We start from the raw sequence: 27,908 nt of genomic DNA, 5'->3' as shown, positions 1-27,908 counted from the left end.
TCATGTGAAACCTGTTACATTTTATTTGTCAAAAATGAACAGCTTCAGAATAAATCTAATGTAACTTTTCCAAAAAACACCAAAAAGTACAGTGTAAAGCACCTCCTCATTAAATACAAACTTTCATTTTGTGATGCACTGCATCAATGTTTTGCATACACCTTGATGCAAAGGAAATTTTAAGTTGCACCCTGTTTAAATTAAAAAAAAAAAAGGCTTCAAAAACTGAACAAGGATGACTACAACCACATTCCAAGAAAGGAAATTTTCCTCCAACAAAGCATATTGTTTTGTTTATATACAACATGTTAGCACACAAGAGTTTTAACTTAGTTGTATCAAAGGCAAAATTTACTTTGAAAGAAAAAACAGATGTATGAAGAGCAAACATTTACTATACCAAAGATACTGTTTTCCAATGTACTTAGTGTCAACATTTGGGCAATTTTTAAGATTTTCCAAAAACGAATTACTAAAACCTCTGTATAAGAATATTTAAAACAGGAAACAAAGACTTTTATACTGTATTTTCACAAATTGTTCCAAAGATAGTGTTCACGCTCAGTTGTTTTTCCTTTGCTTTAAAATAAGCTACCAGCAAACCACTCTAAAATGTTTTGTTCCTGAACCAAATATAAATATTCATATATGCAAAATGTTTTATAATGAGTCCTTGGCTTCAATGAAAAACATCACAGCTAAGGAGAAGCTAGAGTTTATTTTCAAATTCTGTGATTGGCTTCCAAAATTCCCTTATCAAGTAGAAGTACTGGCAATAACCGACACTGAGGATCAGATTTAGATCTTTGGTATACGCACGAAATTGTTGCTGATTTTCCCATGACTAGCATAAGCCAGTAAGAAACTCAAGGAGCATCAAAGACAACCAAGTCTAGGATGCAATGAAGACGGGCAGAAAGCAGAGTACTTTGTCTTGTTTTACAGGAAAAATGAACAGCAGAGATACTTAAACATCCAGAGATCTGAAATCATAGCAAAACAAAAGGTCAAGCTTCAGAATGACTTCTCGATAACCCGTAGCTGGAATATGTCGCTGCGTTTTGGCATTTTACTGTAGTTTATGATGTAGTTTATGATGACGTGAGAACTCTCAGAACTATCTTGGCACAGCAGACCTCCAGAGCAAGAGAAAAACCCTTTCTCTCTAGAATGCCTGAACTTTGAGTGATACAAGATACATTGAACATGTACAGTCAAGTGTAACTTCAGTATAATTTTTCTTTTTTTTTCTCTTTGTGACATATACAAGTAGATTTTTGTGTGGGGAGTTGTAAATTATTGAACTTAACAAGCCTAAAAGCTTTTTTAATAAAAACTTTTGAATATGAAGCATAGGACTTTATGTCTAGTAAGTGTATTGTCAAAATACCCACAGATTCAATTCATTTCAAAAAGTGACATTCTTGTAAGCATCACGTATAGAAGAATCTATGGACAGGGGACTCAAGACGGCACGAAAATCCAAAGAGTGTAACTATGACCCAGGTTTTTATGTTTTTACTGTTTCCAATCCTTCAATCTGCTACTGCCTTTCATGTCTTCTGCATTTACTAAAGACAAACTATCAGGGTTTGTATCGGGCATCTCCTGCAAGGCCCTGTCAGATAACTTTGTAAATAAGTGTTCCCAGCCCTGACACAGTGTGATCTGAGACTAATCCTCAGAGCCACACTCTTACTGAAAGTTCAATACTAAATGCTTAGAACTCAGGGGGTTAATATCTAACAATAACCGAAGAATGAGCCAAGTTCTAAATATTTCCATACATCTTGAGAGGCAGACTGAAACTACCCCAGTTTAAACCCCCCTCATGACAAGCCGGCAACTGTGCTTAGTACCCAGCTCATGAGCAGCAAGTGACAGCAGCACAGGGGTACTCTGATTTCTCAAGTCTAACCACAGCAGAGTCTAAAAACGGACGACAGTGATGAGGTCCTACACAGCACACTCAAAAAAATAATCAAGGTCTATCTTTCTGTCTTCCTTCTGCTTCATGAGGAATCTAAGAAGTCAATAAAGAAGAATTGCTTTGTTTGGGCCAACCATGAAATCTTTATGAACAGATAGGTATATTCCCTGTTATTCTTTCAGGGCATTATTTATACATTAAAAAAAACCTTCAAAAATAAAGTTATTTAGGCTTGTGAATATTCTGAAGTAAAGTTTCTTGAACTTCTCTGATGAACTCTTCAAGCAATTCAACTTTTCAAACAGTCAACACTTAAGAGTTCCTTTGACGTGGATCTATCCCACAGTTACAAATCGGCTTCCTCCTTTGTTGAATGTGAGACTGGCTCTTTGCTCTTTCAGTATCCCAAATCGTTCATTCAAAGTCATTCCTGTCTACAGGAAAAGAGGGAAAAATTAACTTGACAGTAAAAAACCATTTCCTTTATATGTGATTTAAATATTAATAGTAATTAGTAATAGCAATACTTAGCATCTTGAATTGTGTGTATAATTTAATTCTAACAAAAATAAGGCATATATAATTGAGCTGCCTATCAGTAGCTCTAGAACTTAAACTAGGTAGGCCAAGAATCCTTATCTTCCCATAACTATAATGCCTACATTACATACTATATAAACACACACATACTACTATTACTATGGTCTATAACATACATCCAAGATACTGCTAACTGAATTAATTTGGGGCTCTGCAAACACTGTTACAAATTCTGGTGATGCCTTTGCTAAAGAGTTACTTCAACTGGTGTTGGCATACACCTTTGATTCCAGCACTCAGAAAGCAAAGGTAGGTGGATCTATGAATTTGAAGCCAGCCTGATCTACACCAAATTCCAGGCTAGCCAAGGATATACAGTGGAACTCTGTCTCAAAAAACAACAAACAATAAAAATGTTATTTTATCCAGAAATGATGGCCTACTCTTAATATCCCAAGAGGCTGAGGCAGGAAGAAAATCATGTATAAAGTCAGCCAGGCTATAGTATGAGACTGTGACTTAAAAAAATAATAGAACTACTGAGTATTTCAGAACAAAGTTTTTAACTGAGTGCCCTACAAAAATTCAAATAAAACTCTGGTTTGAGTTAACAACTAAACGTGCTTCCAAACAGAAAAGAAATTAAGAAAAAGATCAAAATAAACTAGAACACATTTGTCTCTTCTTTTCCATGTCTGGTATTAGAGACTATATCAAGGACTTTGTCTATGCTAATCACATACTCTCTCATTAAACAAAATCAAGTTTTCCCCGATACTTCTAACCTTAAATACCAGGACCTTATCTCTGTCAAATTGTTTTCCAAAAAAGCATATGATGAAATTCAACGTAAATTCATGATAAAAGCTCTCAGCAAATTAGAAAGATGGGAGTTCCCTCAATTTGATAAAGAGAATCTACAACAAACTTAAAGCCAACAGTATTTTACATGTGTGTAGATATATAAAATATATATCTATATACATATATCTGTATGTATATATAGATAGATATACATACATACATATATATATATATATTTTTTTTTAACTTGAGATCTATTTTCTCAGAGTTGGAAATACTACAGGCAGGCAAGCTGTAATTCCCAGCATCTGACAGAGAAGGGAAATGGGAAGTCAACAATGGAGACCTGAAAACAGATTAGAAGAGGAATGGGGTGCTTTCAGAGCAAAGAGTGAGAAGGCCAGAGCAAAAGTGTCAGGGCAAGCACGCTTAGGGCTGGTCAGTTCCTGGAGAAAAAAAAAGAAAGGGGAAAAGGCAAAGCTATACTCTGAGTTCAAACTCGGAGAAGTGGGCAAGCTTAGCTGTGAAGGTGTGTAACGACTGCTAACATATTACACCCGTGGTCAAACTGTCAATGTTCTTCCTCAGGCTTTGGAGCATGGCAAGCACACGAGCCTTACAATGCCTATCCAACACTGTAGTCAATGTGCTAGCCATAATAATAATAATAATAATAATAATAATAATAATAATAATAATAATAATAAAAGGCTTTAAACACTGGAAGAGAATTTAGAGAATGAACAAGTATTTATATAAAAAACCCTAAAGAATCCACAGATTGACTATACAGTTCAGTAATTTTTTCAAAAAGCAACTGATCAACCAAGGTGTCTTTATTTTTTATTTATGTATTTTATGTTTGTGGGCACTTTGTTTGCATGTACATATGCACACCAGAAGAGGGCATAGGATCCCATTATAGATGGTTGTAAGAAGCCATGTGGGTGCTGGGAATTGAACTCAGGACCTACAGCAGAGCAGTCCGTGCTCTTAACCATGGAGTCATTGCTCTATCTCCCCAAAGTTAAGTAAATTTAAAAAGATCAAAGAATACAATAACACACAACCTGTCAAAACCAGTGAGCTATCACTTTACACTCACTTGTCACTATACTCAAAGTGACAGATGATAACAGTGACAGGAATGTGGAGAAGTTTAGAAACTCCATATATGCTGTAGGAATATAAAAGAACACAGCCACCTCTCTTGGTAGTTCCTAAAAAGGTTAAATGTGGAGTTAGCACACAGTCTACTAAAAATCTATCAAATACATCCATTGGCATCTACCAAAAATAAATAAATAAATGAAAACATGCTAACATAAAGACTGAAAAAAACAGATTTATAGTAGCCAAAGAACACAAAAACTTCCAGCTAATTAAAGAATACGTAATATGTGACATGTGTATTTGATGAACATTATTCAAATAATAAAAGAAAATGCTAATATGGATGAAACTTTAAATAAATTATGGAAGTGTAAGAAGTCAGTAACAAGATCATATATCACAAGATCCGATTTAAATGAAATGTCAAAGCAGGCAATCTATGAGACAAAAATCAGATAGGCAATTGCCTAGGGATTGGGGAAGGGGTTAGGCCACCCTCTTTAATTTGCTATAAAGTGTTTTTGGTTATCAGAAGGCTATCGGTGAGTGGTCCAAAGAAATACAAGAAAAAAAATGTTTTGTTTTTGTTTTTTTTTTTACCTGTTTTCCTACACTATTTATGTCAAACTGTAGAGGGACGCCTTTAGGAACCTTCTTAACATCAGACTGCTCTCTTTTTGTCAAGAATGAGGGTACAGCAGTACGAGTTAATCGTGGTTTCTGAGCTCTAGCAAAGAAAAAAAAAGTTTTAATTAGTTCACCAGATAAAAGTACTCAGAATTTCTTTACCCATGTTCAAGTAAAGTACGGCTATTACATTATGCTCTCAAACAGTAAAATAAAGTGACGGCTCTTGAAGGGTGACTAATCACCAAAATGTGTACTGTTCATAGAATACCCTTCCAGGTATAACTACATTTTTAAAACGTTTTTTCCATTTTATGTGTGTGCGTGTTTGCCTCCACGTACACATATGCAGCACATGTGCAGTGACCATGTGATCTGCCTTGTGGGTGCTGGGAACTAAACTCAGATCCTATGCAAGAATAGCAAGTCAACTCTCCAGCCCTATCTACCCACTTTAACAACTCAAACAATTGGCGACTTCTAAGTTGTCGTCCTTAAATAAATTAACCTATGGCTTTTAGGGAATACATATAGTGAAATGGTTAGTCCACGATAACCTTGAACTCACTATGTATCTAAACCTGGTCTTAGAATTCATGGCAATCCTCTTGTCTTAGCCTCCTAGGTGTTGGAACTTAAGGCTTGATTAGTGTCACAGATATTCTTTATCTTTGCATCTCATTTTATCCTGATTTAGACAGTATACTCTGAGCACAAGTCCAGTACTTTTCATTTTCCTATTATATATCAAGAGGTTACAATTTCTGAAGGAAAAAAAAGGAAAGAAGAAAAAGACTTACACCGGGCACTGTACAGCTCCAGGGTTGTCAATGGATACAGTCAATATTCCTCCATTTGTGGTGGAAGTACGCCACCTAGGTTTGAAATTTTTTCTTAAAACGGAAGCTTATAAATCTTACAGTGTATCCCACTGAATGATATTTATTTTGCCTCTCTGCCCATTTGTCTTCGTGTACCAAGTGTTCCATTACCAAGATAAACTCTCAGCTCTAAACTATACATTTTCAAAGCAGCCATTCATTTTTTGATTACACACACACACACACACACACAAGCACACACACACGCACACACGCATACGAACACTCAGAGATGCTGAACCCCACCAGGATCTAATCAGGTGTAAGAACTGCAAACCTGAATTTGTTAGATACTTTTCAATGTACTGAATATATAGACATTTTAAAAAATTAAATGCAGAGGAGCATCTAATGAAACTGGGCAGTCTCTCATTCCAGGCTCCTGCTCACCATTTCTAATCCAGAGGTAGAATTTCTGACCTTTCCTATTTTCATTGACTGCTGGCTACTTTTAGCTCACTAAACAAGATGTTTATGTAAAAAGTTCTTCCTAGACAAACACAAACACAAAACAAAAACCTTCCCCAGCTGGAACAAGGTCTTCCCACTATTTTCATAGTTGTATTTTCCATTTACTTTTCACTGGAATTTAAAACTCCAGTTCTTCCAATGGCATCTAAATTCCGTCTGCTTATACGGAAGTTAAACAGCCTCTCTACTTCTTTCCACCTTTTCTCCCACTTTGAATTCCCCACTCCTCCTCCTCCTCCTCCTCACCATCACTGGGTCTCACTATGTAGCCTAGGCTGGTCTTGAACTTGTGAATCTTCCTGTGTCAGCCTTCTAAACACTGGGATTACAGCTGAATGCCACAACAGTGTCAGCTCTATCTGTACATTTATTTATATTAGCCAAAATCTGGCATACTTCCATTCTATTTTTCCCAAATTAACTGTCTTTTGCTTTATCTATGTTTTGGTTTCAAAGCTCCAGACAGATACCTAGTGCCAGGCACACTGGCACACACCTTGCAGCACTTGAGTGGTGGAGACAGAAGATCAGGTGTTCAAGGCTAAAGTCAGATGCACAGTCACAGAAGACCCTCTCCCAGCAAGAACAAACAGTATATAATATCACTATTACATAAATGTTCATTGAAGAAGTACACATAGGCTCTGATTATTATTTTCTTCCTGTAGTTTTAGGTTCATGTCTTTTGTGCTAAAGGATACTCCACTGTATTTATCATTACATCTGGACCATGAACACCTTTACATTTTATTTTTCAAAAAATAACTGCTTAAAAAAAAATCCAAAATTCAGGGGGTTGGAGAGATGGCTCAGTGGTTAAAAGCACTGGCTACTCTTCTAGAGGACCTGGGTTCAATTCCCATCACCCACATGGCAGCTCACAACTGTCTGTAATCCAGTTCTAGGGGATCTGGCATCCTCACACAGATGTACATGTAGGCAAAACACCAATGCACATAAAAATAAATCTTAAAAAAATAAATAGAAGTGTTTAAACGATAACTTAGCACTATACAAGTCACACTTGGGAAGAATAATGGACGGAAACTGATTTTTAAAAGACTTTTATAGGATATCAGGGAGAAAAAAATTCTGTTTTTTTTTTTTTTAAAGATTTATTTATTATGTATACACTCTTCTTCCTGCGTGCCAGAAGAGGGCTCCAGATCTCATTACAGATGGTTGTGAGCCACCATGTGGTTGCTGGGAATTGAACTCAGGACCTCTGGAACAGCAGCCAGTGCTCTTAACCTCTGAGCCATCTCTCCAGCCCTGTTTTTTTTTAAGTTTTATAAATTTTCTAAAAGCTCCATGGGATTTTATTATAGTCATTCCCTAAACAGGTTCATTTGTATAAAAGAAGGTGCAGAGAAAGAAAAAGAGGGGGGGAGCAGAAGAAAGGAAGGAGAAAGAAGGAAAATCTATACCATTTAAATCAAATAAATAGTGAAGAATTAGTTTAGTAACTCAGTAATAAACGGACCTCTGAAAACCTGAACTGTCTGGGGACTAAAGAAGTGATTATCTAGCACATGTGAGGTCTTGGGTTCCATTTACCTACTGCAGTAGAAATTTCATTTTGGGTTTCATTAACTTCTTGCACACTGGGACAGATGGCAATCTTATGAGTTTAGAAACATCTTACAAAAACAAGGTGAAACTTACTGACGAGTTCTCTTTGCTACCACATCATCTAGCAGCTGTTCCGTGTTCAACTGGGTCTGAACCTAAAAGGGAAAAAAACAACAAAAACCCCAGCAGATCTCATCGAAAACAGAGGATTAAGGCCAATCGGCTATCATACACAATGTACTTTACAACCCAGCTTTAGGATGAGCCTCAGCCCAGAAAGGGCCTGTTCCATACTAGCAACACCCTCTGTTGGGGTCCCTGGATTAGAACAAGTGCAAACCCAAGTTTATTAGTTAATAAGTAAGCTGAATTATTATACTAAGATGCCACTACACAAGCAAGAAAAAGACAGGAAATAGAAACAACATGCACAGCAGGAAGAACTGACCTAATGCCTCATTTTTCACACTGACGCCTACTCTCCCTCTCAACAACAGGCCACGCCTATGATCACTAAAGATCCACTGTGATAAAGGAAGGACAAGCAGGGCTTTTTATACCTTCAGGCCTCTTCTGAAAAGAAAAGTTGCCTGACGAGTATCTTTCTGATGACTTAGTTTATTTCCACTCCTGGTAAAATTAGGTGGAATGTTATTTCTGCAACAGAAAACATGTATGAGTAATCTCAGCCACTTTGCTTTCAAATACCTTGAGAAAGAATAAGCAAAAACAGTTAAACTCATAACCTTAAAATTTGATGGCAGGTAATATAGACTCCAATTTGCTTTCTTATGTCGCTAAATTTGACTTACAAATATCTCTCTCTGCAGTATAACACCTATCAACTTGGTTTTAAACTAATCTATTTACTAAATATTCTACTCTAATATTTCACAACTTCTGAAGACATTCACAAAATTACATTTTAGTGCTATTACTTACTATCCCTAAATTTGTTTTTTAAATTACAATTTACAAGATTAGTTCAAAGAAAATTATACCTAGACACATTCATAGCTAATCTGAAAACCACAAATAAAGACTTGTGGCTGGAGAGAGGGATCAACAGTTAAGAGCACTGGATGCTCTTTCCAAGGGACCTGGGTTCAATTCCCAGCACCCACATGGTGGCTCACAACCATTTCTTAACTCCAGTGCGAGGGGATCCAGCATCAGAGATTTCTGACCTCTGTGGGCACTGCAGACATATGATACACAGACATACATGGAGGCAAAACACCACACACAAAAAACAAAAATACATCTTTAAAAAAAAGATTTGGAGCCTGGCAGTGGTGGAGTACACCTTTATCCCCAGCACTCGGAGGCAGAGGCAGGCGGATCTGTGAGTTTGAGGCCAGCCTGGTCTACAAAGCTGAGCTACAGGACAGCCAGGACTACAGAAAAAAAAAAAATCCTTGTCTTGAAAAAACAAATAAAACAAACCACAAAAAAAGATTTGGAAAAACCCCTCTATTGTTCTTGCTTTCTTTCCATCTTCATTCAGAACCCTTTGCATGTTACCACAAACTGAATGGTAGAGCACTTGCCTAGCGTATCTCAGGCCCTGGGCCAATCCTCAATATGGCAAGGAAAAAGGAACGTGAATATATAAAACCCAGAGGTGCATACATATATGAATGCATATATTAGCCATACTTTCTGGTCCATCAAGAGGCCGCAGCAGGAGAATATACTTGCTGTGCAAACCTGAGAACCCAAGTTTGATCCCTTAAACTTACTTAAGGCAAAAGGAAAAGACCATCTCCTCAAAATTGTCCTCTAACCTACACACAGCTCTGCGGCATGCACACACATAATAATTTTTCAAGTTACACTTCTACTTTTTAATTCTTTCATATATGGAACACAATTATATTTGACTTGGTTTTTTTACCACTTTAATACGAAAAAAAATTTCATAATTACCTACTACATAATCAAGTACTTAAAAGGCTACCTAAATCTCACTTCCAATCTTCAGAGCTTCAAATGCAAAATTTTTCAAGCTAGCACAATTAACACAGACACCTTATATAAACGACAGATCCTTATTTGCAAAGGACTCCCTTTCACAAAAGATACCACCAAATGACTTCCGAAAACGGCCATTAGGTAAAACTGCAATTTGATGGCTGCACGTATAGAAAGACTTCAGTCCAAATTGAAGTCTTTATCATACATTGTATTCTATGAGAGGAGATAACAGCACCTGAAATTCAAATAATGAATTTCTCTGTGCAGCTTTGCGCCTTTCCTGGAACTCACTTGGTAGCCCAGGCTAGCCTCGAACTCACAGAGATCCACCTGGCTCTGCCTCCCGAGTGCTGGGATTAAAGGCGTGCGCCACCACCGCCCAGCTACTTCATTCTTTACAGAGAACATAACATCTTTAACAATCCAAAATTTTTAGGAATTTTTTTTTAAGTGATCTTAAATTTAGTGTAAAAGTAGTCTAAATTTAAGAATTATCTATGCATCCTAGGATGGTGGTATATGCCTGAATCCCAGCACTTGCAAGGCAGGGGCAGAAGGATCCTTACAAATTTGATGACAGTTTGGTCTACATGGTTATAGGGATACAGATTAAAAAAAAAAGGAAAAATAAAAACAGACAAAACCCACAAATACGTAACTTTCTAGCTTGGCTATCCCCAAAGTAACCCATATTATGTTTCAGTGTTTTAAGAGTCAAGGCGAAAAAAAAAATCAATTCAGCTTTCAGAATTTCCAATTGTGAATAACTATGATCCAAGGGCTAAGATTTTCACCAGAATGATTACTTGACAATTGCAGTTTATATGTTAAAGGAGGTAAGGAAGTGGAGTGAAGTCCAGAAAGATGCTGGGCAGGTAAAGGTACTTGCCACCAAGCCTGAGACCCAAGCTGGGTCCTTGCAACCCACATGGGAGAAAGAAAGAACCAGTTCCCTCAAGCTGTCCTCTGACCTCCACATATGCACTGTGGTAAACATGTACACACACACGCACGCACGCACGCACGCACTGTGGTAAACATGTATACACACACACACACACACACACAAAATTAAAAAGTGATACTTTTAAAAAAGTTTGTATTAATGAAGTTCCTTAATATTACTGTGTCTAAGAAATAAAGTTACTATGGAATGCCTTCCATCTTAGATTTCAGATAGACATTTTTTTGTCCCCCACAATGTTAGGTATGGAACCCTAGGCCTCCCACATGCTAGCTAAGTGCACTGAGCCACACTCCAGACCCCACCAAGTAACTGTTTTGAAATGACCAAGTAACAATCACTGTAAATCTATTCTTCTGAACATCTATCAAAGTATTTTGTACACTATGATAGTTAATCTTGATTGGCAACTTGGCAGGATTTATAATCATTATGGAAAGAAATCTCTGGACATGACTGTAAGTGAGTATTTAGATTAGGTCAAACTGAAGTGGGAAAAGTCATCCAACATAAGGAAGAGGACACCATTCTGTGGTGGTTTTGAATGAGAATGGTCCCCAGAGACTCATACATTTCAATGCTTGTTTCCCAGTTGGTGGAACTGTTTGGGAAGGATTAGGAGGTGTGACCTTGTTGGAGGAGGGAGTGTCACTAGCTGTGGGTTTTGAAGTTTCAAAAGACTCATTCAATTCCCAGTGCTCTCCTTCTAAAGAGAAAGAGGCAAAGGCCTCCTCATGGATCAAGATGTAAGCTCTCAGCTACTACTGCTCCAGAGCCACATCTGCCTGCCGCCATGCTCCCCTGCCATGATGGTCATGGACTCTGAAATCTTAAGTCCCAAAAAACCTGTTTCTTCTATAAGATGCCTTGGTCATGGTGTCTTATCACAGCAACAGAAAAGTAACTAAGACACATTCCATGGGTTGGAGACCCAAACTGTAGAAAAAGGAAAGTGAGCTGAGCACAAGCACTCACCCATCTGTTTCATGTCTGAGGACACTGTCACTAACCTGTGCTTGCTGCCATCCCTCCCCTGCCATGATGAACTACAACCTAAAACAAACCCTTCCATCCTTAAGTGGTTTTCATCAGCTATTTATGCACAGATACTCCAGATAAACCAGTCTTCTCTTCTACTTGAGTACTTACTTTCTGTTTAACTGGTTGGCTCTCTTGAGAACTGCAACTGGTTTCCTTTGTACTTCATTTTGTCTCAGAAGGCTTGTCTTCCTTTTTAATGCCGGAAAATATCTCTCTATATTCTTTTAGAAGGGAAGACAAGTGTGTTAAGAAGACTGTCATCTGTTATATACCTTACTACAATAAAAACATTTGTTGTTACTTTTTGTTTTTTTCAAGATGAGGTTTCTATATAGCCCTGGCTGTCCTTGAACTCACTATGTAGACCAGGTTGGCTTTGAACTAAACAGAAATCCAACTGCCTCTGTCTCCCAAGTGCTGGGATTAAAGGTGTGCACTACCAAGACTGACTAACATTTTCTAACTCGCAATGACAGAACCCTAAAACTACCTGAATACAATAGGAAGGTGGAGAAACTAAAATAATTTGAAAATTTTGTAAATGACTGAAAAGATGACAATCATATTATACTTAAAATACAGAAATACCTAAGTTACTGGGTGGGAAGGTGAATGGGTGATGGAGAAATATTACTCTAGCACTTAAGAAAAGAATCTGAGACACACTGAGAAAGTTCTTAGGTCACTGGGGTAACTCTGACAACCCTACCCGCTCATCTTTCGCTGATTTCTGGCCATGAGACGAACATTCTGTACCACTACAGTCTCCTGCCATGACCTACTTCACCACAGGCCCAAAGCTACGTGCTCTGCTCCTCCTCAACTCCCAGCAGTAGAACCCACAAACCCTAAAAGTGAGGCCAAAAGAAACCTTACTCCTTAATTATCTACAACACTAAAAAGCTGACTAACACAGTATGTAAAGGAATAAAGGCTAATTTCCAAAAAAGTATGTGAAAAAGATATTTTACTAACAAAGAAGTAGAGTATAATTGATTGGGGGTGAGATTTAATAAAAATCAAATGTGAAATGTCTTTTTTTCTCTCCACATATGTAAATTATATTCATCATAAAATCCTAATTCAAGCTTCCATATTTCTTTGAAGATGTTTCCAAACTCTTTAACTGTATGGACTATTTCTTTTTTTTTTTTTTTTTGGTTTTTCGAGACAGGGTTTCTCTGTGTAGCTTTGCGCCTTTTCCTGGAACTCACTTGGTAGCCCAGGCTGGCCTCGAACTCACAGAGATCCGCCTGGCTCTGCCTCCCGAGTGCTGGGATTAAAGGCGTGCGCCACCATCGCCCGGCTGTATGGACTATTTCTTATACATTATCTACATTTTCCTATTGCTTTAAGCATGAGAAGTACTTAATAAACATCCACTGACAATAGTTTAAAAAAAAACAGTATTTAAATATTTTCTTGAATATTTAACTTGGACTTAATTCATTGTTTTCTTTCTCTTTCTCTTTTTTTTTTAGACACAGTCTCCCTACATTTCCCTGGCTATCCTGGTACCCACTACGTAACTCACAGAGATCCACCTGTCTATGCCTCCTGAGTGCTGAGATTTAAGGTATATACCACCACACCCAGCCTATTTGTTTTCCTGAGACAGAGTTATACTATATAACCCAAGCTAGCCTCAGATCTACAATCCTCCAATTTCCATCTTCTAAGTGCTAGGATTATGATGCAATCAGAGTTGGCTCTATTTCTGTTTTTTTTTTTTTTAGGTTTTTCGAGACAGGGTTTCTCTGTGTAGCTTTGCGCCTTTCCTGGAACTCACTTTGTAGCCCAGGCTGGCCTCGAATTCACAGAGATCCGCCTGGCTCTGCCTCCCGAGTGCTGGGATTAAAGGCGTGCACCACCACCGCCCGGCCTCTATTTCTGTTTTACACACCTTATGTGTGTGGTATGCATGTGTGTGGATGCACATGCATATGTGTTCATGTGTGTGTGGAGGACAGAGGTCGACCTCAGGATATCTTTTTCAATAACTTTCCACTTTATTATTTGAGAAAGAACCTCACTGAATAGGGAAGCACTCCTTTCAGATAGAATTCCAGATAGACTGACTAGGTGGCCAGCAAGCCCCAGGGATCCGCTCAATCTCTCCAGTTCTCAAATGACAGGTTGTTTATATGGATTGAACTGAGGTCCACACGCTTACACAGCAAGTGCCATCCTGAGCCATCTCCCCGGCACCCCCTCTTTGGTTCTTAAGAGATTTAGAAAAGAAGGAAATGTAAAAACAAGGGAAAAAACCTATCAAGAACATAAAAAATCCATACAATCAGACAAGATCGTGCCTATTCTAAGCATTTTACTTATGCATATTGTGTCTGGTTGGGTATGTACATATGCATGCAGGTGCCTGCAGAGGCCAGAAGAAGCTGTTGGAGGCCCTGGAGCTGGAGTTACATGTGATCATAAGCTTCCTGACATAGGTGCTGGGAACTAAACTCAAGAACATGCAAGAGCAGCATGTTCTCATATCCCAGGAACAATCTCTCTAGTCCCTAATCTAAGCTTCTTTATTATCTTAAGTGATAACACTAAAAAACATTTTATAGATAAATGTGAAGGGCTCCTCTGTGAAACATAATTTTTCTCTAAAAAGTACCTGGCACGATATAATTATTTGTTATAAGTTAATTTTTAAGTTTACTTATGCCAGGTAGGGAGGTGAAATCCTATAATCCAAGCCTCCCTCAGTAAGTAAAGGCAGGAGAGGGATCAAGCTGCTAAGTCATTTTTGGATAAAAAGTGAGTTCAACTCCCCCCGCTCCTCAAAATCAGGAGACAGAAACTAAGTTTACTAAATGTATATATGGATTTTTCTTGTCACTGTTTCTTAAATACATAATAAATAAAATAAAACAACTATTTATACAGTACTTATATTGTAACAGGAATTACGGGTAACTGAAGAATGAAGTCCACAGGAGAATGGGCATATTTTATATGTAAATACTACACTGACTTTGAGCCATGTGAAGATCTTGGTATCAAAGAAGTATTCTGGAACCAATTCCCACAGATATAGAAGGACAACTGCATTTGAGAATGAGGTGTATTTATGAATGATAAAGATTTTTACTTAGTTATTAAAATGTTTACGTAAATCCCAAAGTACTTCATCTAAAAAATTAAAATCTTCTGCAAATGGCAGCACAAACTTTAATCCTAGCACTTGGAAGGCAGAGGCAGGCCAATCTTTGTGACTCTGAGGCTAGCCTGGTTTATATACTGAGTCCAGTACAGCTAGGGCTACATAACAGAAAGACTCTGTCCCAAAAATAAATAAACCAAACCAAATAAATTATAGTAAATATAAAAATCAGAGGAGCATGGCCATGAAGGAACACGACTGTAATTCATGGAAGGTGGAGGTAGGAATCCAAGGTTGGCCTTGGCTACATGAGATCCTGATTTAAAAAGATAAATTAAAAATCAGGGCTGGGCTGGGCAGTGGTGATGCACGCCTTTAATCCCAGCACTTGGGAGGCAGAGGTAGGCAGACTTCTGTGAGTTCAAGGCCAGCCTGGTCGGCACAGCAAGTTCTGTAGGCCAGCAAAGGCTACAGAATAAAACCTTATCTTAAAATTCACTAATAATAAGTGCGTGACACTCACACACACATATAAATAAAGGAAAATGGTATCTGGCTCAGGAGTAGGCCATCATCCTACCTTGTCACTTAGAGGTGGACGATTCATAGGACTAATTCCTTTTCGAATTCCAGTTGCCTTCCTAGCTGCAAGGCCAGTGATAACTCCATAAGGACGTCTCTTTCCAGGCAATACTCTTCCTCTACGGCTCACACTAGTTTTACCAAAACCTACAGGAGGAAAGGATATTAAAAATTAGGAATGCAACTGCAAAACTGAACAGATAGCTTACTTCTGAAACAGGGTATATGTGGTGATGGGGATCAAACTCACAGCCTTACTATGTAAACACTCTACTAAGATACATCTCCAACCCCTAACATTAATTTCTAAATAGGACAATCTAACCCGACTTGTGCAACACAGTAGCTACTAATTTGTTTTTGAAACAGGGTCTCACTACACAGTCCGGCTGGTCTTGAAAACACTATGAAGATGGGGTTGGCCTTGACTTCACAGCAATCTTCCTGCTTTTGCCTCCAGAGTCTAGGATTACAGATGTGTGCTATCATGTTCAGCAGTGGTTACTAATTCTACGCTGGGATGGTACGTAGTGTTTCATTGATGACTGTGTATTGTATGCTGACATGGTAATACACTGAATATGCGTGTTGAAATCAAACCCCTTAGGACATGCTTTGAGTTGTTGATCTACACTATAGTGTTGATCGACACTTGAGTCACTAGCTCTGTCTCCCAGTTCCAGTCTGGCTTCTTTACTTTTAGCCTCACTCTAGGTAAACTGCTTTTGCTGAAATCTTCACTAGCGCCGATGAACTTACTTTAAATTCTGTGGTATGTAACATTACTGAGTCTGCTTTTCTGTTAAACAACTTTCTAATTTATAAACTTTTTTCTAATGATTAAAAAAATGCCCATTCTATACATATATGAAATTATCAAAGAACAAAATAGCCTAAATAGAAAAAGCTTGTTGCAGATATTCTAAAAACATACTTTTAGTTTCAACTATATTTAAGTTAACTCTAAAAGTATTATCACATGGTAAATAAGCATTCTGTATTAGTTAAGTATTTAAAAGGTGAGCTGAATCAACTTTTCACATCAACTAAATTCATACTCTGGTGTAATATTTTATAGGCTACATTAATACTACACTATGAATTGTTGTTTGTTTTCTTATTCTTTGTTCTTTGGCTATTGGGGGTCCACCACCCAGCTCCCAAATAAATTACAAATGGAAGCTTATTATTACTTTTAAATGTCTGGCCTTAGCTTGGCTTGTTGCTAGCCAGCTTTCCTTAACTTATCGCATCTATCTTTTGCCTCTGGGATTTTCCAGTTCTCTAACTTCTGTAAATCTTACTCTTACTCCATGGCTTGCTGTATAGCTGGGTGGCTGGCCCCTGGAGTCCTCCTCCTTCTCTGGCTCCTTCTTTTACCTCCCAGATTTCTCCTTCTATTTATCCTCTCTGCCTGCCACCCCACCTATCTTTTCTCCTGCCTCACTATTGGCTGTTCAGCTCTTTATTAGACCAGTCAGGTGTTTTAGACAGTAACACAGCTTCACAGAGTTAAACAAATGCAACATAAACAGAAGTAACACACCTTAAAATAATATTCTAAAACAATGAATATTATTCCATGTTTTTGTTATCTTTTTATTATATTACTTTAAATATGCTACAGTCACTGGGTGGAGGTGGCACACACCTTTAATCCCAGTTCTTGGATGATAAGATAAAGAGTCTGGAGGAAAGTTGGGCAAGGTGATGCACACCTTTAATCTCAGTACTTGGAAGCAGGGGCAGGCGGTTTCTGTGATTTGGAGGCCAGCCTGGTCTACAGAGCTAGCCATGGCTAAGCATTGAGACTCTGCCCCTAACTAACTAAATACATAAATTTGCAGGTAATATTTTTGGTAGAACAGCAGTCTCTACATAGTAAAGGATTCTCCTCTGCAAAGTGAGTTTGCTTCCTGTTATACTTAGGTAGACATGCTTTAATTCAAACTGAGAATTCTCTAGTAAATAGAGCTGTCTCACAATAGAGTACGCTATCATGTGGTGCAGCATGCTCTTTCACTGAACAAGTTCAAGCTGGAGTCAGTCAGTTATCCATCAGACTGTCACTGGGGAAGGGAAACAGGATCTGATGCCATATATAATCACTGGCAATTCTAAACTCTCAATCTAATTTAAACTATCTATAAACTGAGATTACTTTTAAACAACTTAGTGTTTTAAGGATCAATCAATTATCAGCTATTTTAGGAAATAATTTTTTTTGACAAGTTTAAAGAACTAAAAAAAAAAATCCGAGAGTAAATAAAAATCACAACGTGGTACTGGTGTATTCCTTCCAGGTTTTAAGTCTATGCTGAACATATTACACTCTGAATCCATAAATCACAGCATTTTACAACTTACCAGAATTCTGCTGGATCCCCCACCGCACTCTCATCCTGAACTGCCGGGAACCACTTTGCTGAAGTCTTCTATTTAGTCTTGGAAAATTTTGCTTCTTTCCTTCCTTTCTATTCAGTTTGATAATATCATCTACAAAAGAGGTAATGCCATAATTATTTTCATTTTAACACAATGAATAAATTGTTCAGTCTCATTTTATAGTCAATAGATTTCTCCTATATCCCTAGACTTAGTCCCCATTATTATTATCTTAGCTTTTTCAGACAGCCTTAGTATGTAGCCAAGGCTGGTTTTGAAATTACTATATAGCTTAGGCTACCTAGACCCCAATCCTCTTCCCTCATCCTAAGCTTCAATCAGCCATTCTACCTGATGAAATGCTTGAGAAAACTTTCTCTAGTAAAGTTCCAATCAATAGACAAAAGCGGATCTACCAACTAATAAGTTCTGCCGAGGAGACAGACAGCAGGTAGATTCAGCTCAGTAGGAGCGTTTGCCTAGAACATATAAGGCCTTGGGTTCAAATCCCAGTACTACAAACAACAACAAAATGTATACTCTTGCTGTTGGGCATGGTGGCACATGCCTGTAATCTTAGCAAAAGGAGGTCGAGGCCGGAGGATCAGAGTTCAAAGGCCAGCTTTGACTACATATTGAGTTAGAGGTAGGCATAGGTTCTCAAAAAGACACAACCAACCAACTCAAAAACAGCAACAAAGACCTCAAAAGACAAAATTTCTACATTCACCTGAATTCAGAAAACATTTATTGGGTGTACACTTTATGCAATTAATACATGTGTAAGTCTACCATAAAGGAAACAAAGTTTAAGACAAACCCCATTCTCAACAGTTTAAATTATTTATGAAAATAGGCATGCAAATAGCAAGCAAAATTAACAAGTATCATCATAAAGGTATGGTATTATGGTTCTGTTCTTCTCTAGCAAAGTCATTCATAATTACTTCTTTCTATTCTGACCTCTCTAATTTTGTAAGCTTCATTATTTCCAAAACCACCTCAGAAAAATTCATAAACACTACACTGTGTTAATACCAGAGTGAACAATGTAAAGATGAGAAAACTAAAGGTATTTCAAATTCTTATTTGTTAAGTGCCAAAGGTTACCAGAAGCCAACAATATACTCATTCAAAACTATCTGGTGCCAGGGAGAGGGCTCCATAAATAAAGGAACCTACCTCCAGGCCTAATGGCCCAAGTTTATTACCATAGGGGGAATCAGGTTACTGACAGTGTTCCTTTGAAGGGCAGGGCCTTCTTCTCCTTTTCCTGGATGTCAGGAGGCAGTCAACTTTCCCCTCCATGCCCTTCCTAAATAACCCAGTTATGAACTTATCAATGTCTAATCCAGCTAGGGCATCATTGCCTTCGTGACTCAATCTCTTCTCAGTAGCTCCACCAGCTGGGGAACTAAGCCTTCAACATAGGAGCCTTTTGGGAGACACTAATTTAAACCCTAACATTAGGTTTAAAACAAAAGGTTTCATAAATATCAGCTATATATATATATGAACTTATTAAATTCTCATTAAGAGGAAAACAGGAAACATTGTTTTCCCTTAATAGGTGACTATTTACTTTTCAGTAGACATCTACAACCTCAAAGCTTTGAGAATATACCCAAACAATGAATCTGGTCAGGAGATTAGGGCAAAAAAGGTGTTGGTTTTGACTACTAGTGTAATTTTGTTGTTGTTTTTGAGACAAGGTCCCACTACATATCCCTGGCTGTCCTTGAACTCATAGACCAGACTGGCTTGGAACTTATCTCACTCTAACTCCAAGTGCTGGGATTAGAGGCATGTGCCACATTGCTCAGCATACCAGGACAATTTTTACACAGAGCACATACAACGTAAATATAGCTGAAATTAATTTGAGACAAGGTCTCACTTGTGGCCCAGGTTAGCCTCAAACTCATGATCCTCTTGCCTCATCTTCCAGAGTGCTGAATGCTAGATTACTGGTGTATAACACAATTCTTGCTACAACTAAAAATTAAAAATAGAAAAACATTTTATTATCTAAGTCCTCAGACAAAATCTTCTGATATGAAATGAGAAAATGGCCTCTCTTACCCAATGAGTATACAGGGTAAGTACTAGAAGAAAAAGATCCATTACAATGAACTACTTTATAAAGTTTCTTCTGGGGCTGGAGAATGGGTCAGCAGTTAAGAGCACTTGCTGCTGCTCTTCCAGAAAACCCTGGTTTAATTCCCAGAGATCACATGGCAGCTTATAATAGGCTACAACTCAAGTTCCAGAGGATCTGACGGCCTCTTCTGGTTCCCACAGGCACCAGGCACTCACGTGGTGCACAGACATCTGTAGGCAAAACACTCATACACATAAATCATTTTTTTAACAAAAGGAAACATTTCTTCCAGGGCACTGTACGTGTGTCTCTGAGATAATTATAGTGTATTCAATTATCCTCACAACAATCCTATGAAAAAAGGGTCACAATATTAATTTTTAAATTAAGAAACTGAGCCAATGTCAGTTACTAGTTAACTTAGTAGATACTCTACATAAGTTCTCATATATAAATCCAGTAGAGCCACCAAAAAAAAAAAAAAAAAAAAAAAAAAGAAAAGAAAAAGAAAGAAAACTAGTTTTTTTTTGGAGGGGGAGGGAGTGTCTCACTATGCAGCCCTGGCTGGCCTGGAACTTGCTATATAGACTAGGCTGGGCTCTAACTCAGAGATCTGCCTGCCTCAGCTTCTCTGAAGGGATTAAAGGTGTGTCTCATCAAACCCAGCTACATACTCTCAAAGTTCTGCAGACCTGTAAGACAAACCATCTCTTCATCACAAGTCTCTAAGATTCTCACTAAAAGAAAAGCACCTGGCAGACTGACGGACTCTTGAGGAAAGACAGCTGTGTCTCAGCTCTTCACAGCACCTTTTTTCTACTTAAAGAATCAGCCCTCTTTAATTGATGTCCTAACTATCAAACAAACTCCACACAAAAGGGGCTGGGGGGTGGCTCAGTCGGTAAAATGCTTACCGAACAACCATGAAGACTTGAATTCAGACCCCCAGCACCCGCATACAAAGTTGAGCGCTGTGACACATGTCTGTAATCCCAGCAGTGCGGAAGTAGACATGGGACCCCTGATACATGCTGGCCAGCCAGGTTAGGCAGATGGATGCGCTTCAGGCTCAGTAAGAGACCCTGCCTCATAAAGGTAGACAGAGACTGAAGACGACACCAGATGCCAACTTCTGGCATCCACACACAGAGCACCTACAGCACATCCACACACTAAAAACACAAGATGGCTCAGTGGGCAAAAGCCTGGTGAACCAATGGCAGGAGAGAACCAGCTATCTCTAGGTAATTACTATCACCTTTCTTAGACTTTTATTTTTAATTATGTGTGTATGATTGTGCGTTTGTGCATGTAAGCACGGGATCTATGGATACCAAAAGAGAGAATGGGATCCCTGCAACTGGAGTTACAGGAAGTTGTGAGCCAAGCTGCCAAAAGTCAGTGCTGAGAACCGAACTTTGGGTCTCCGCAAGAACAGAATATGCTGTTAACCACGGAGCGATCTCTCTAGCCCCCACCACCACCTTTTAAGACAAGCACTAACAAGTAATTTGTCCATAGTCACGAGGTTAGAAGTGTCAGAAGCAGGGTCCCCTGAAATAGTATGGCTCTAGATTACCTATCACTAGGAGCACAACGCTTGTGAGGTTATTAGGAAATTAAATGTATATTAAATGTTTAGTCCATTGCCTAGCAGCCTGTAAGCATCCAACCTTTGTTATACGGATTCATGGCTTTCGCTCCAAAGCTATCCTCATTTTTTTTGGAGTTCATTACTGATCAGCAGTGGCGTCAGACTAGAGGCCAAACATATTCCTATTAATTTTCTAATTCAAACATTAGGTTCTGACTTGAGGCAACCCTAGAAACCAAGAAAGAGTTCTCAACTGCGTATCAAAAACTTTCCAAATTAACAGAAGAGATAACACGAATGTAAAGAACTAGCAAGCAAAAGAATGTTTCCAGGCACAGTATTACCCTAAATACCATCCTCAGAAAAAAGGTCACACCTGAATTCGGTAGTAAGGTATTTTATTTTATTTTTTTAATATATCAAAGAGGGGTGGTGGTGGAGAGAAAAGACCCATAAAGAGTTAAAAAAAAAAAAAACAGGCAGCACTGACTTCATCCAATGCCATAACTTGGTTCTACAAAAAAATGTAATTACTTTTGTACCTGCTAAGCCAAACAAACAGCCTTCGTAGTGTTGGATCTGAATTTTTTACGAAAATAAAAACCAGTCATCATGCTTTTAAAAAAAAAAAAACCCACATAATCAGCAGCCACCACGGGCATCCTTTTTATGTGTGCTGGACCCCTTTCCTTCTACCTGACAGATCAGCAATCTGCGTACATCTCTCCCTCCCCGCCCCCAACTGGCTAACTTTGAAACCCGGCTAGGGAACATGCTTCAGTAAACACCTGATCCAACACGGCAATACGGTGCTCGCTTAACGATGCTCAGAGCGCCCCGTTCCGGGACCGCGTCCCCAAACCCCGGCGTTCCCAGGGGGGGCCGCCGGTTGGAAATCGCCGGTTCCCGGCGCCTGTCTGGGCAGTCACGCCAGGCAAACCCTTCTCGCAGCCGCCGGCTTTAGCCGGTCGCAGCCCTAGCCGGGTCTGAAGACCCGTCGTAAGGAAAAGGCCGAGGGGTGCGCACAACACGCCCAAGGGAAACCGTGGCCCGAGAGACCGCGTCCCGCGTGGGAAAAGGACAGCACCCGCCGACCCTGCGGGGCCGCGCGGCCCGACCGGTCCTCGCCACCGCCCCTCCCTACCCCGCGCGGGGTGGGCACGCGGGGGTGTCTCCCGCCCCACCTCGGGGGTCCCCACCGGTCCCGCCCACGCGCGACCAAACCCGACCGGCAACCGCGGCCAACCGCCCCTTCCCCCCACCGCGACTCCCGCCCCCTCCCCCCACCGCGACCGCGGCCGCCCCGGCCCCTCACCCAGGGACATATCGATTTTGTCCAGGTTCTCATTGCTGCGGGCTTTCGGCGGCAGCGGCGGGGTCGCCGCGGCTCCCACCAACCGGGCGCCGAACCGGTTCATGACTGGCGATGCGGCGTCGGAGCAGTCAGCCGGGAAGGCCAGAGTCGCAGGCCCTCCGCCTCCCACTCACGCACGCAGACTAGCTGCAGCGCGGAGCGCGCACGCGCGCCGCCTGCGTCCTCACCCTCCCACCCACGGCAGCGGGAGGGGAGAGGGGGCTACCGAGACGAGCGGAGGGCCAGAGCGGCCCACGCGGACCTGGCCCCTAGCGGCCCTTGCCGGCCTGGGGCTCCGCTCCAGAGCCGCAGTCTCTCGATCGCCGTAGGGGAGCCGCTGTCCTAGCGCCGGGACGTTCCGCACCAGTGGCAGCGGCTGGACCCCAGCGCCTCCGAAACCCAGCCTAAAACACTAGCCTGGCCCTGCGTGTTCTCTGGGGGGGTCCCTCCTGCTGCGGAAAGGCTCGGCACGCCCCTCTGCAATGCAGCCTCCGGAGGCTGGACAGACCCCCCTGAGTAGCCACGTCCGATTATCAAAAGCTGCAGTGACAATTCCTGCGTCACCTTAACGATAAAAGTAAATGCTAATGTAGCTGCACCACCTCTCAGTCGGCACTCTATAAACATTTGGCACGGTACTAGCCACCTTAGTAAGACCTCATCTTCCCTTGGGAGGGTAAGTACTTCTGTTTATTTAGTTGCATTTTTCTATTATTCAAGTGAGTTTCAAAAGAAATATATGTATTTTTCCCTAATCGTCTTTATGAATGAAAAATTGATGTTTGCATTCCTGCTTAATAACTCGTTTCCCATTTACAAACTGTTATGTTCTCACCTTTTTACTTCATTTCTCCCACAGCGCATTTGCGTGGAACTGTGCATGGTATTCCATCCCTCCCACCCCCAACAGCTCAAAACAATCTCATTTTCATCTAAGGAAAAAAATAGCGTCAAGTGTTCTGTCCTTGTAGAAATCTCTGCCACCATTTTCTTCACTTCCTAAAATTTCTTTATAGAGACCCGAGCCAGAGCTTTGTGGTGACCCAAAGTATCTAAAATCCACAGTAGCCTATGTTTAATTTAGTAATGTCACAATGCCATGTGGTTTGCAAATTCAACACATTTTACTATTTTTTTGCTCGGGGCTCCCATAACTTAAATTATCTCTTATCGTGCACAATTGCATTTATAAGTATCGTATTTTCTAACTTTTTTAACTTTACCAGCTGAAACCTAGTTATATCACATCTACCCTTTCTAGTAAAGATTGTGACAGTTATTGATCAATCTTAAAAATAAAACTACATGCTAATGCTTCCTGTATTTGTAGTATGGTTAAAACTAAAAGCCATCCCAAGTTATGTTTCCAGCCAAAAGCAAAGAACTATGACGTGTGTGTGTGTGTGTGTGTGTGTGTGTGTGTGTGTGTGTGTGTGTTTGATGAGCCACAGTAGTCTTATCTCAAGGAAATAAAATTTTCTTTTAAGACTTTGAGAAATACAATTTCTTATTCTCAAAAGTCAAGTTGGGCCAGGTGTGATATCCAACACCTTTAATCCCAGCACTCTGGAGGCAGAGACTGATGAATTTCTGTGAGTTGGAAGCCTGATGGATCTATATAGTGAGTTCCAGGACAGTCGGGGGTAGGTAAAGAGACCCTGTCTCAAAACAACAACAAAAAGCAAGTTGGTTTTCTTTCCCGTGGCAAAAATATAACTCTGTAGTCAGTTAACATAGTGTACAGCTGTCAAGGCATACAGGAAGCTAATAATGAAAGGTTTGAGCTCAGCAAGGTCCAACAGGAGAATCTGGTATGTCAAGAATAATAGTCTGATGCTCTTGGCAAAAGGTTCTTGAGTTTGCTATTCTACTCTCCAACCCCCACCTCCTTGAACTGCTAGCAACTAGGGAAGCTAGATTGCAAAGAATGTGGATGGGGCCAGCCATGTTGGAAAATGCCTTTGATCTTAGCACTCAGGAGGCAGAGGTAGGTGGCTCTCTGTGAATTCCAGGTTGACCAGGGCTACATAGTGAGACTGTCTCAAAACAACAAAACAAAAACCAACTAGACAAACAAAAAAAATTACCAAGGTTCCTGATTTATTGATTAGTACATTTACCATTTCTTTTTGTCATTGGATATATTAACCTTATGAAATTCTATAGGCCTTAGTCATCTTCAAAACAAGAAAGTGCCGGGCGATGGTGGTGCATCCACACACATGCATACCACACACATAAGGTGTGTAAAACAGAAATAGAGGCCGGGCGGTGGTGGCGCACGCCTTTAATCCCAGCACTCGGGAGGCAGAGCCAGGCGGATCTCTGTGAGTTCGAGGCCAGCCTGGGCTACCAAGTGAGTTCCAGGAAAGGCGCAAAGCTACACAGAGAAACCCTGTCTCAAAAAAACAAAAAAAAAAAACAAAACAAAACAAGAAAGTGCCTATGCTTTCCTAAGTTATCTTAAGATTCTTTACAGTTCTGAGTTAGTTGTTGGTGGTATGCCTTGAATCCCAGCACTTGGGAGGCAAATGCAGGCGCAGCTCTGAGTTTGAGGCCAGCCTGGTCTACAGAATGAGTTCTCAAACAGCCAGGGCTACACAGAGAAACACTGTCTCAAGAAAGAAGAGAAAAAAAAAAAGCTTTACAGTTCTAAACTCCTCTAAGCATAAGGCATCTCTTTCTGCATTAGCCCTCTGTCATTAGTTATAACTTGTGCACGCTCTGCTCATGCATAGGAGTCCACTACAGAGAGCTGTAGACTGTTCCCATTTCTCTTTTAACGGCAGCGTCTCATAGGCACCCTGACTGGTCTGGAGCTCCCTATATAATGAATCAGGCTGGTCTCTTCCTCACAAAGATCTACCTGCCTCTGCCTTCTTAGTCCAAATGTCCACTACTGTACCCAGCCTGGAAATTGTTTACATTTGTTTACTTGTCTTATTTGCGTGAATGTGTGTGTGTGAGCATGTGTGGAATCAAAGGACAACTTGTGGGTGTCCATTTTCTCTTTTACATGTGGCGATACAATTCAAATTGTCAGACTTGGCAGCAAGCACCCTTACCCACTACACCATCTTGTTTCTTATCTTGTAAAAAGGGAATGCATTTAGAAAATTTTGGTAGCACATATTTGATATAATAAAATGGGTATATTTAGATTTTGGATTTTTTTCAAATTTTAGGTATAGGACAGATATATATATATACATATATATATATATATTTAAATATTAGGAATAGGACAAATAACAAATATCCCAATGTAGAAAAACTTTCCTACACCAATATAGTAAGTACTACCTTATGTCCCAGTCTTCTCTCAAAATTGAAGCCTGATTCCAGATCTTTTAGTTCTTTAGAATGTTCCTTGGTATCTCATCAAGGACTCCTTCTTGTTTTGTTTGGAATTTCAAGTTTCCCCAAGGACTAAGGTCTCAGAGATTCAGAGACTCTCCAGATTTCAAAAGATATGAGGATGGAGCATTGTGGTAATATTATGTCAGTAGATAGGTCACACACAAGCAAAACAAAAATAGCAATTTTAATCATAAATCTACTTTCTGTCTCTATAGATTTGCTCATTCTGGACACTTCATAAAAATGGGATCATATAATATACGATCTTTTGTGTCTAGCTTCTTTCACTGAACCAGGTTTTCTAGGTTTGTTTGTTTTTTAACAATGAGCCCAGCCCTCACTCCTTTTAATGCTTGAATAGTTTTCCATCCCATGGATGTACCACATTTTCTTTATCCATTTGTTAGCTGATAGACAGTTGGACTACTTTCATGTCTTGGTTATTATAAATAGTATGCTATGAACATTCATTTATGAGTTGTGTGTGGACATACGTTCTCATTTCTTAGACATATACTAGATATTGTAGGCAAAGTTTTTCGTTGGGATCTCCGGCTCCCCAATAAATGACCCGGAGACTTATTATTCATTATAAATGCTCAGCCGACAGCTTAGGCTTGTTACTAACTAGCTCTTTCAACTAAAATTAACCCATATTTCCTCTCTGCGCTCTACCACGTGGCGGTACCCATTTGCAGCACGGCATGTTCATCTCCGGCTTCCTCTGCTGGCTCATGACTCCACCTTTCTTTTCCCTAGTGTCCCTTCAGTCTGGCTCTCCCGCCTAACCTCTTCTTGCCTAGCTGTTGGTCGGTTGGTTCTTTATTAAGCCAGTGAGAGTAATTCATATTCACAGTATACGAAAGGATTATTCCACAGCAAGATACAGATAGCTAGATCATACAATAATAGCACTTCAACTTTTTTTTTTCCTTTTGGTTTTTTGAGACACAGTTTCTCTGTGTAGCCCTGGCTGTCCTGGAACTTGTTCTGTAGATCAGGCTGGCCACAAACTCAGAGATCTGCCTGCCTCTGCCTCCTGAGTGCTGGGATTAAAGGTGTGCACCACCACCACCACCACCACCACCACCACCACCTGGCACACTTCAACTTTCTAAGGAACTGGCAGATTGTTTTTCATAGCACCTGTATTATAAACAGTCCAAACAACAGCATATGAGGGCACCAGTATTTCCACATGCTACACATAGCCATTAATACTTGCTGCTCTTTTTGTGAAGAAATTTGACTCTATACTTGTGTATCATTTAAAGTTTAAATATGAAGTTGTGATGAGAGAAGTGTTCTACTGGTGCAAACATTACCATAAACTCTAGATTTAGAAGTAATCAATCCAAATCAATTAGATGGCATAGTCAAATTTACTATAAAAGTCTTTAAACTGACTTTGGAGTTACAGATATGAATTTGATTCCCATAAGTTCTGTTACTTAAGGTAAATATTTAAACTCTCTGAATCTCAATTGTACCTCTCTC

General features: G+C 39.8%; 2 protein-coding genes across 3 annotated transcripts in view; one reads left to right on the top strand and one right to left on the bottom strand.

Annotated features, from left to right (window-relative positions):
* Fyttd1 (forty-two-three domain containing 1) lies at positions 1–23,232 on the bottom strand. Its single transcript, XM_052740342.1, has 9 exons — positions 23,013–23,232; positions 17,985–18,113; positions 15,616–15,764; positions 12,029–12,141; positions 8,499–8,595; positions 8,032–8,093; positions 5,815–5,889; positions 4,988–5,114; positions 1–2,364 (listed from the first exon to the last, which is right to left on the bottom strand). The coding sequence occupies exons 1-9, from the start codon at positions 23,113–23,115 to the stop codon at positions 2,266–2,268; spliced, it is 954 nt and encodes a 317-aa protein (XP_052596302.1). The 5' UTR covers positions 23,116–23,232; the 3' UTR covers positions 1–2,265.
* A 60-nt stretch (positions 23,233–23,292) lies between these two features.
* The window catches only part of Rubcn (rubicon autophagy regulator), a 68,700-nt gene continuing 64,084 nt past the window's right edge, over positions 23,293–27,908 (top strand). For both annotated transcript variants that reach the window (XM_052740339.1, XM_052740340.1), the window contains exon 1: positions 23,293–23,727. The gene's annotated coding sequence lies outside the window, so the exon portion shown is untranslated. The remainder of the gene's footprint in view (positions 23,728–27,908) is intronic.

Source organism: Peromyscus californicus, unplaced genomic scaffold (genome assembly GCF_007827085.1).
Source record: "Peromyscus californicus insignis strain IS unplaced genomic scaffold, ASM782708v3 Scaffold_16__1_contigs__length_79575227, whole genome shotgun sequence".
In the NCBI taxonomy this organism is placed as follows: Eukaryota; Metazoa; Chordata; class Mammalia; order Rodentia; family Cricetidae; genus Peromyscus; species Peromyscus californicus.
Note: the sequence above shows the minus strand (reverse complement) of the source record. Positions and strands in the feature narration are given on the sequence as shown.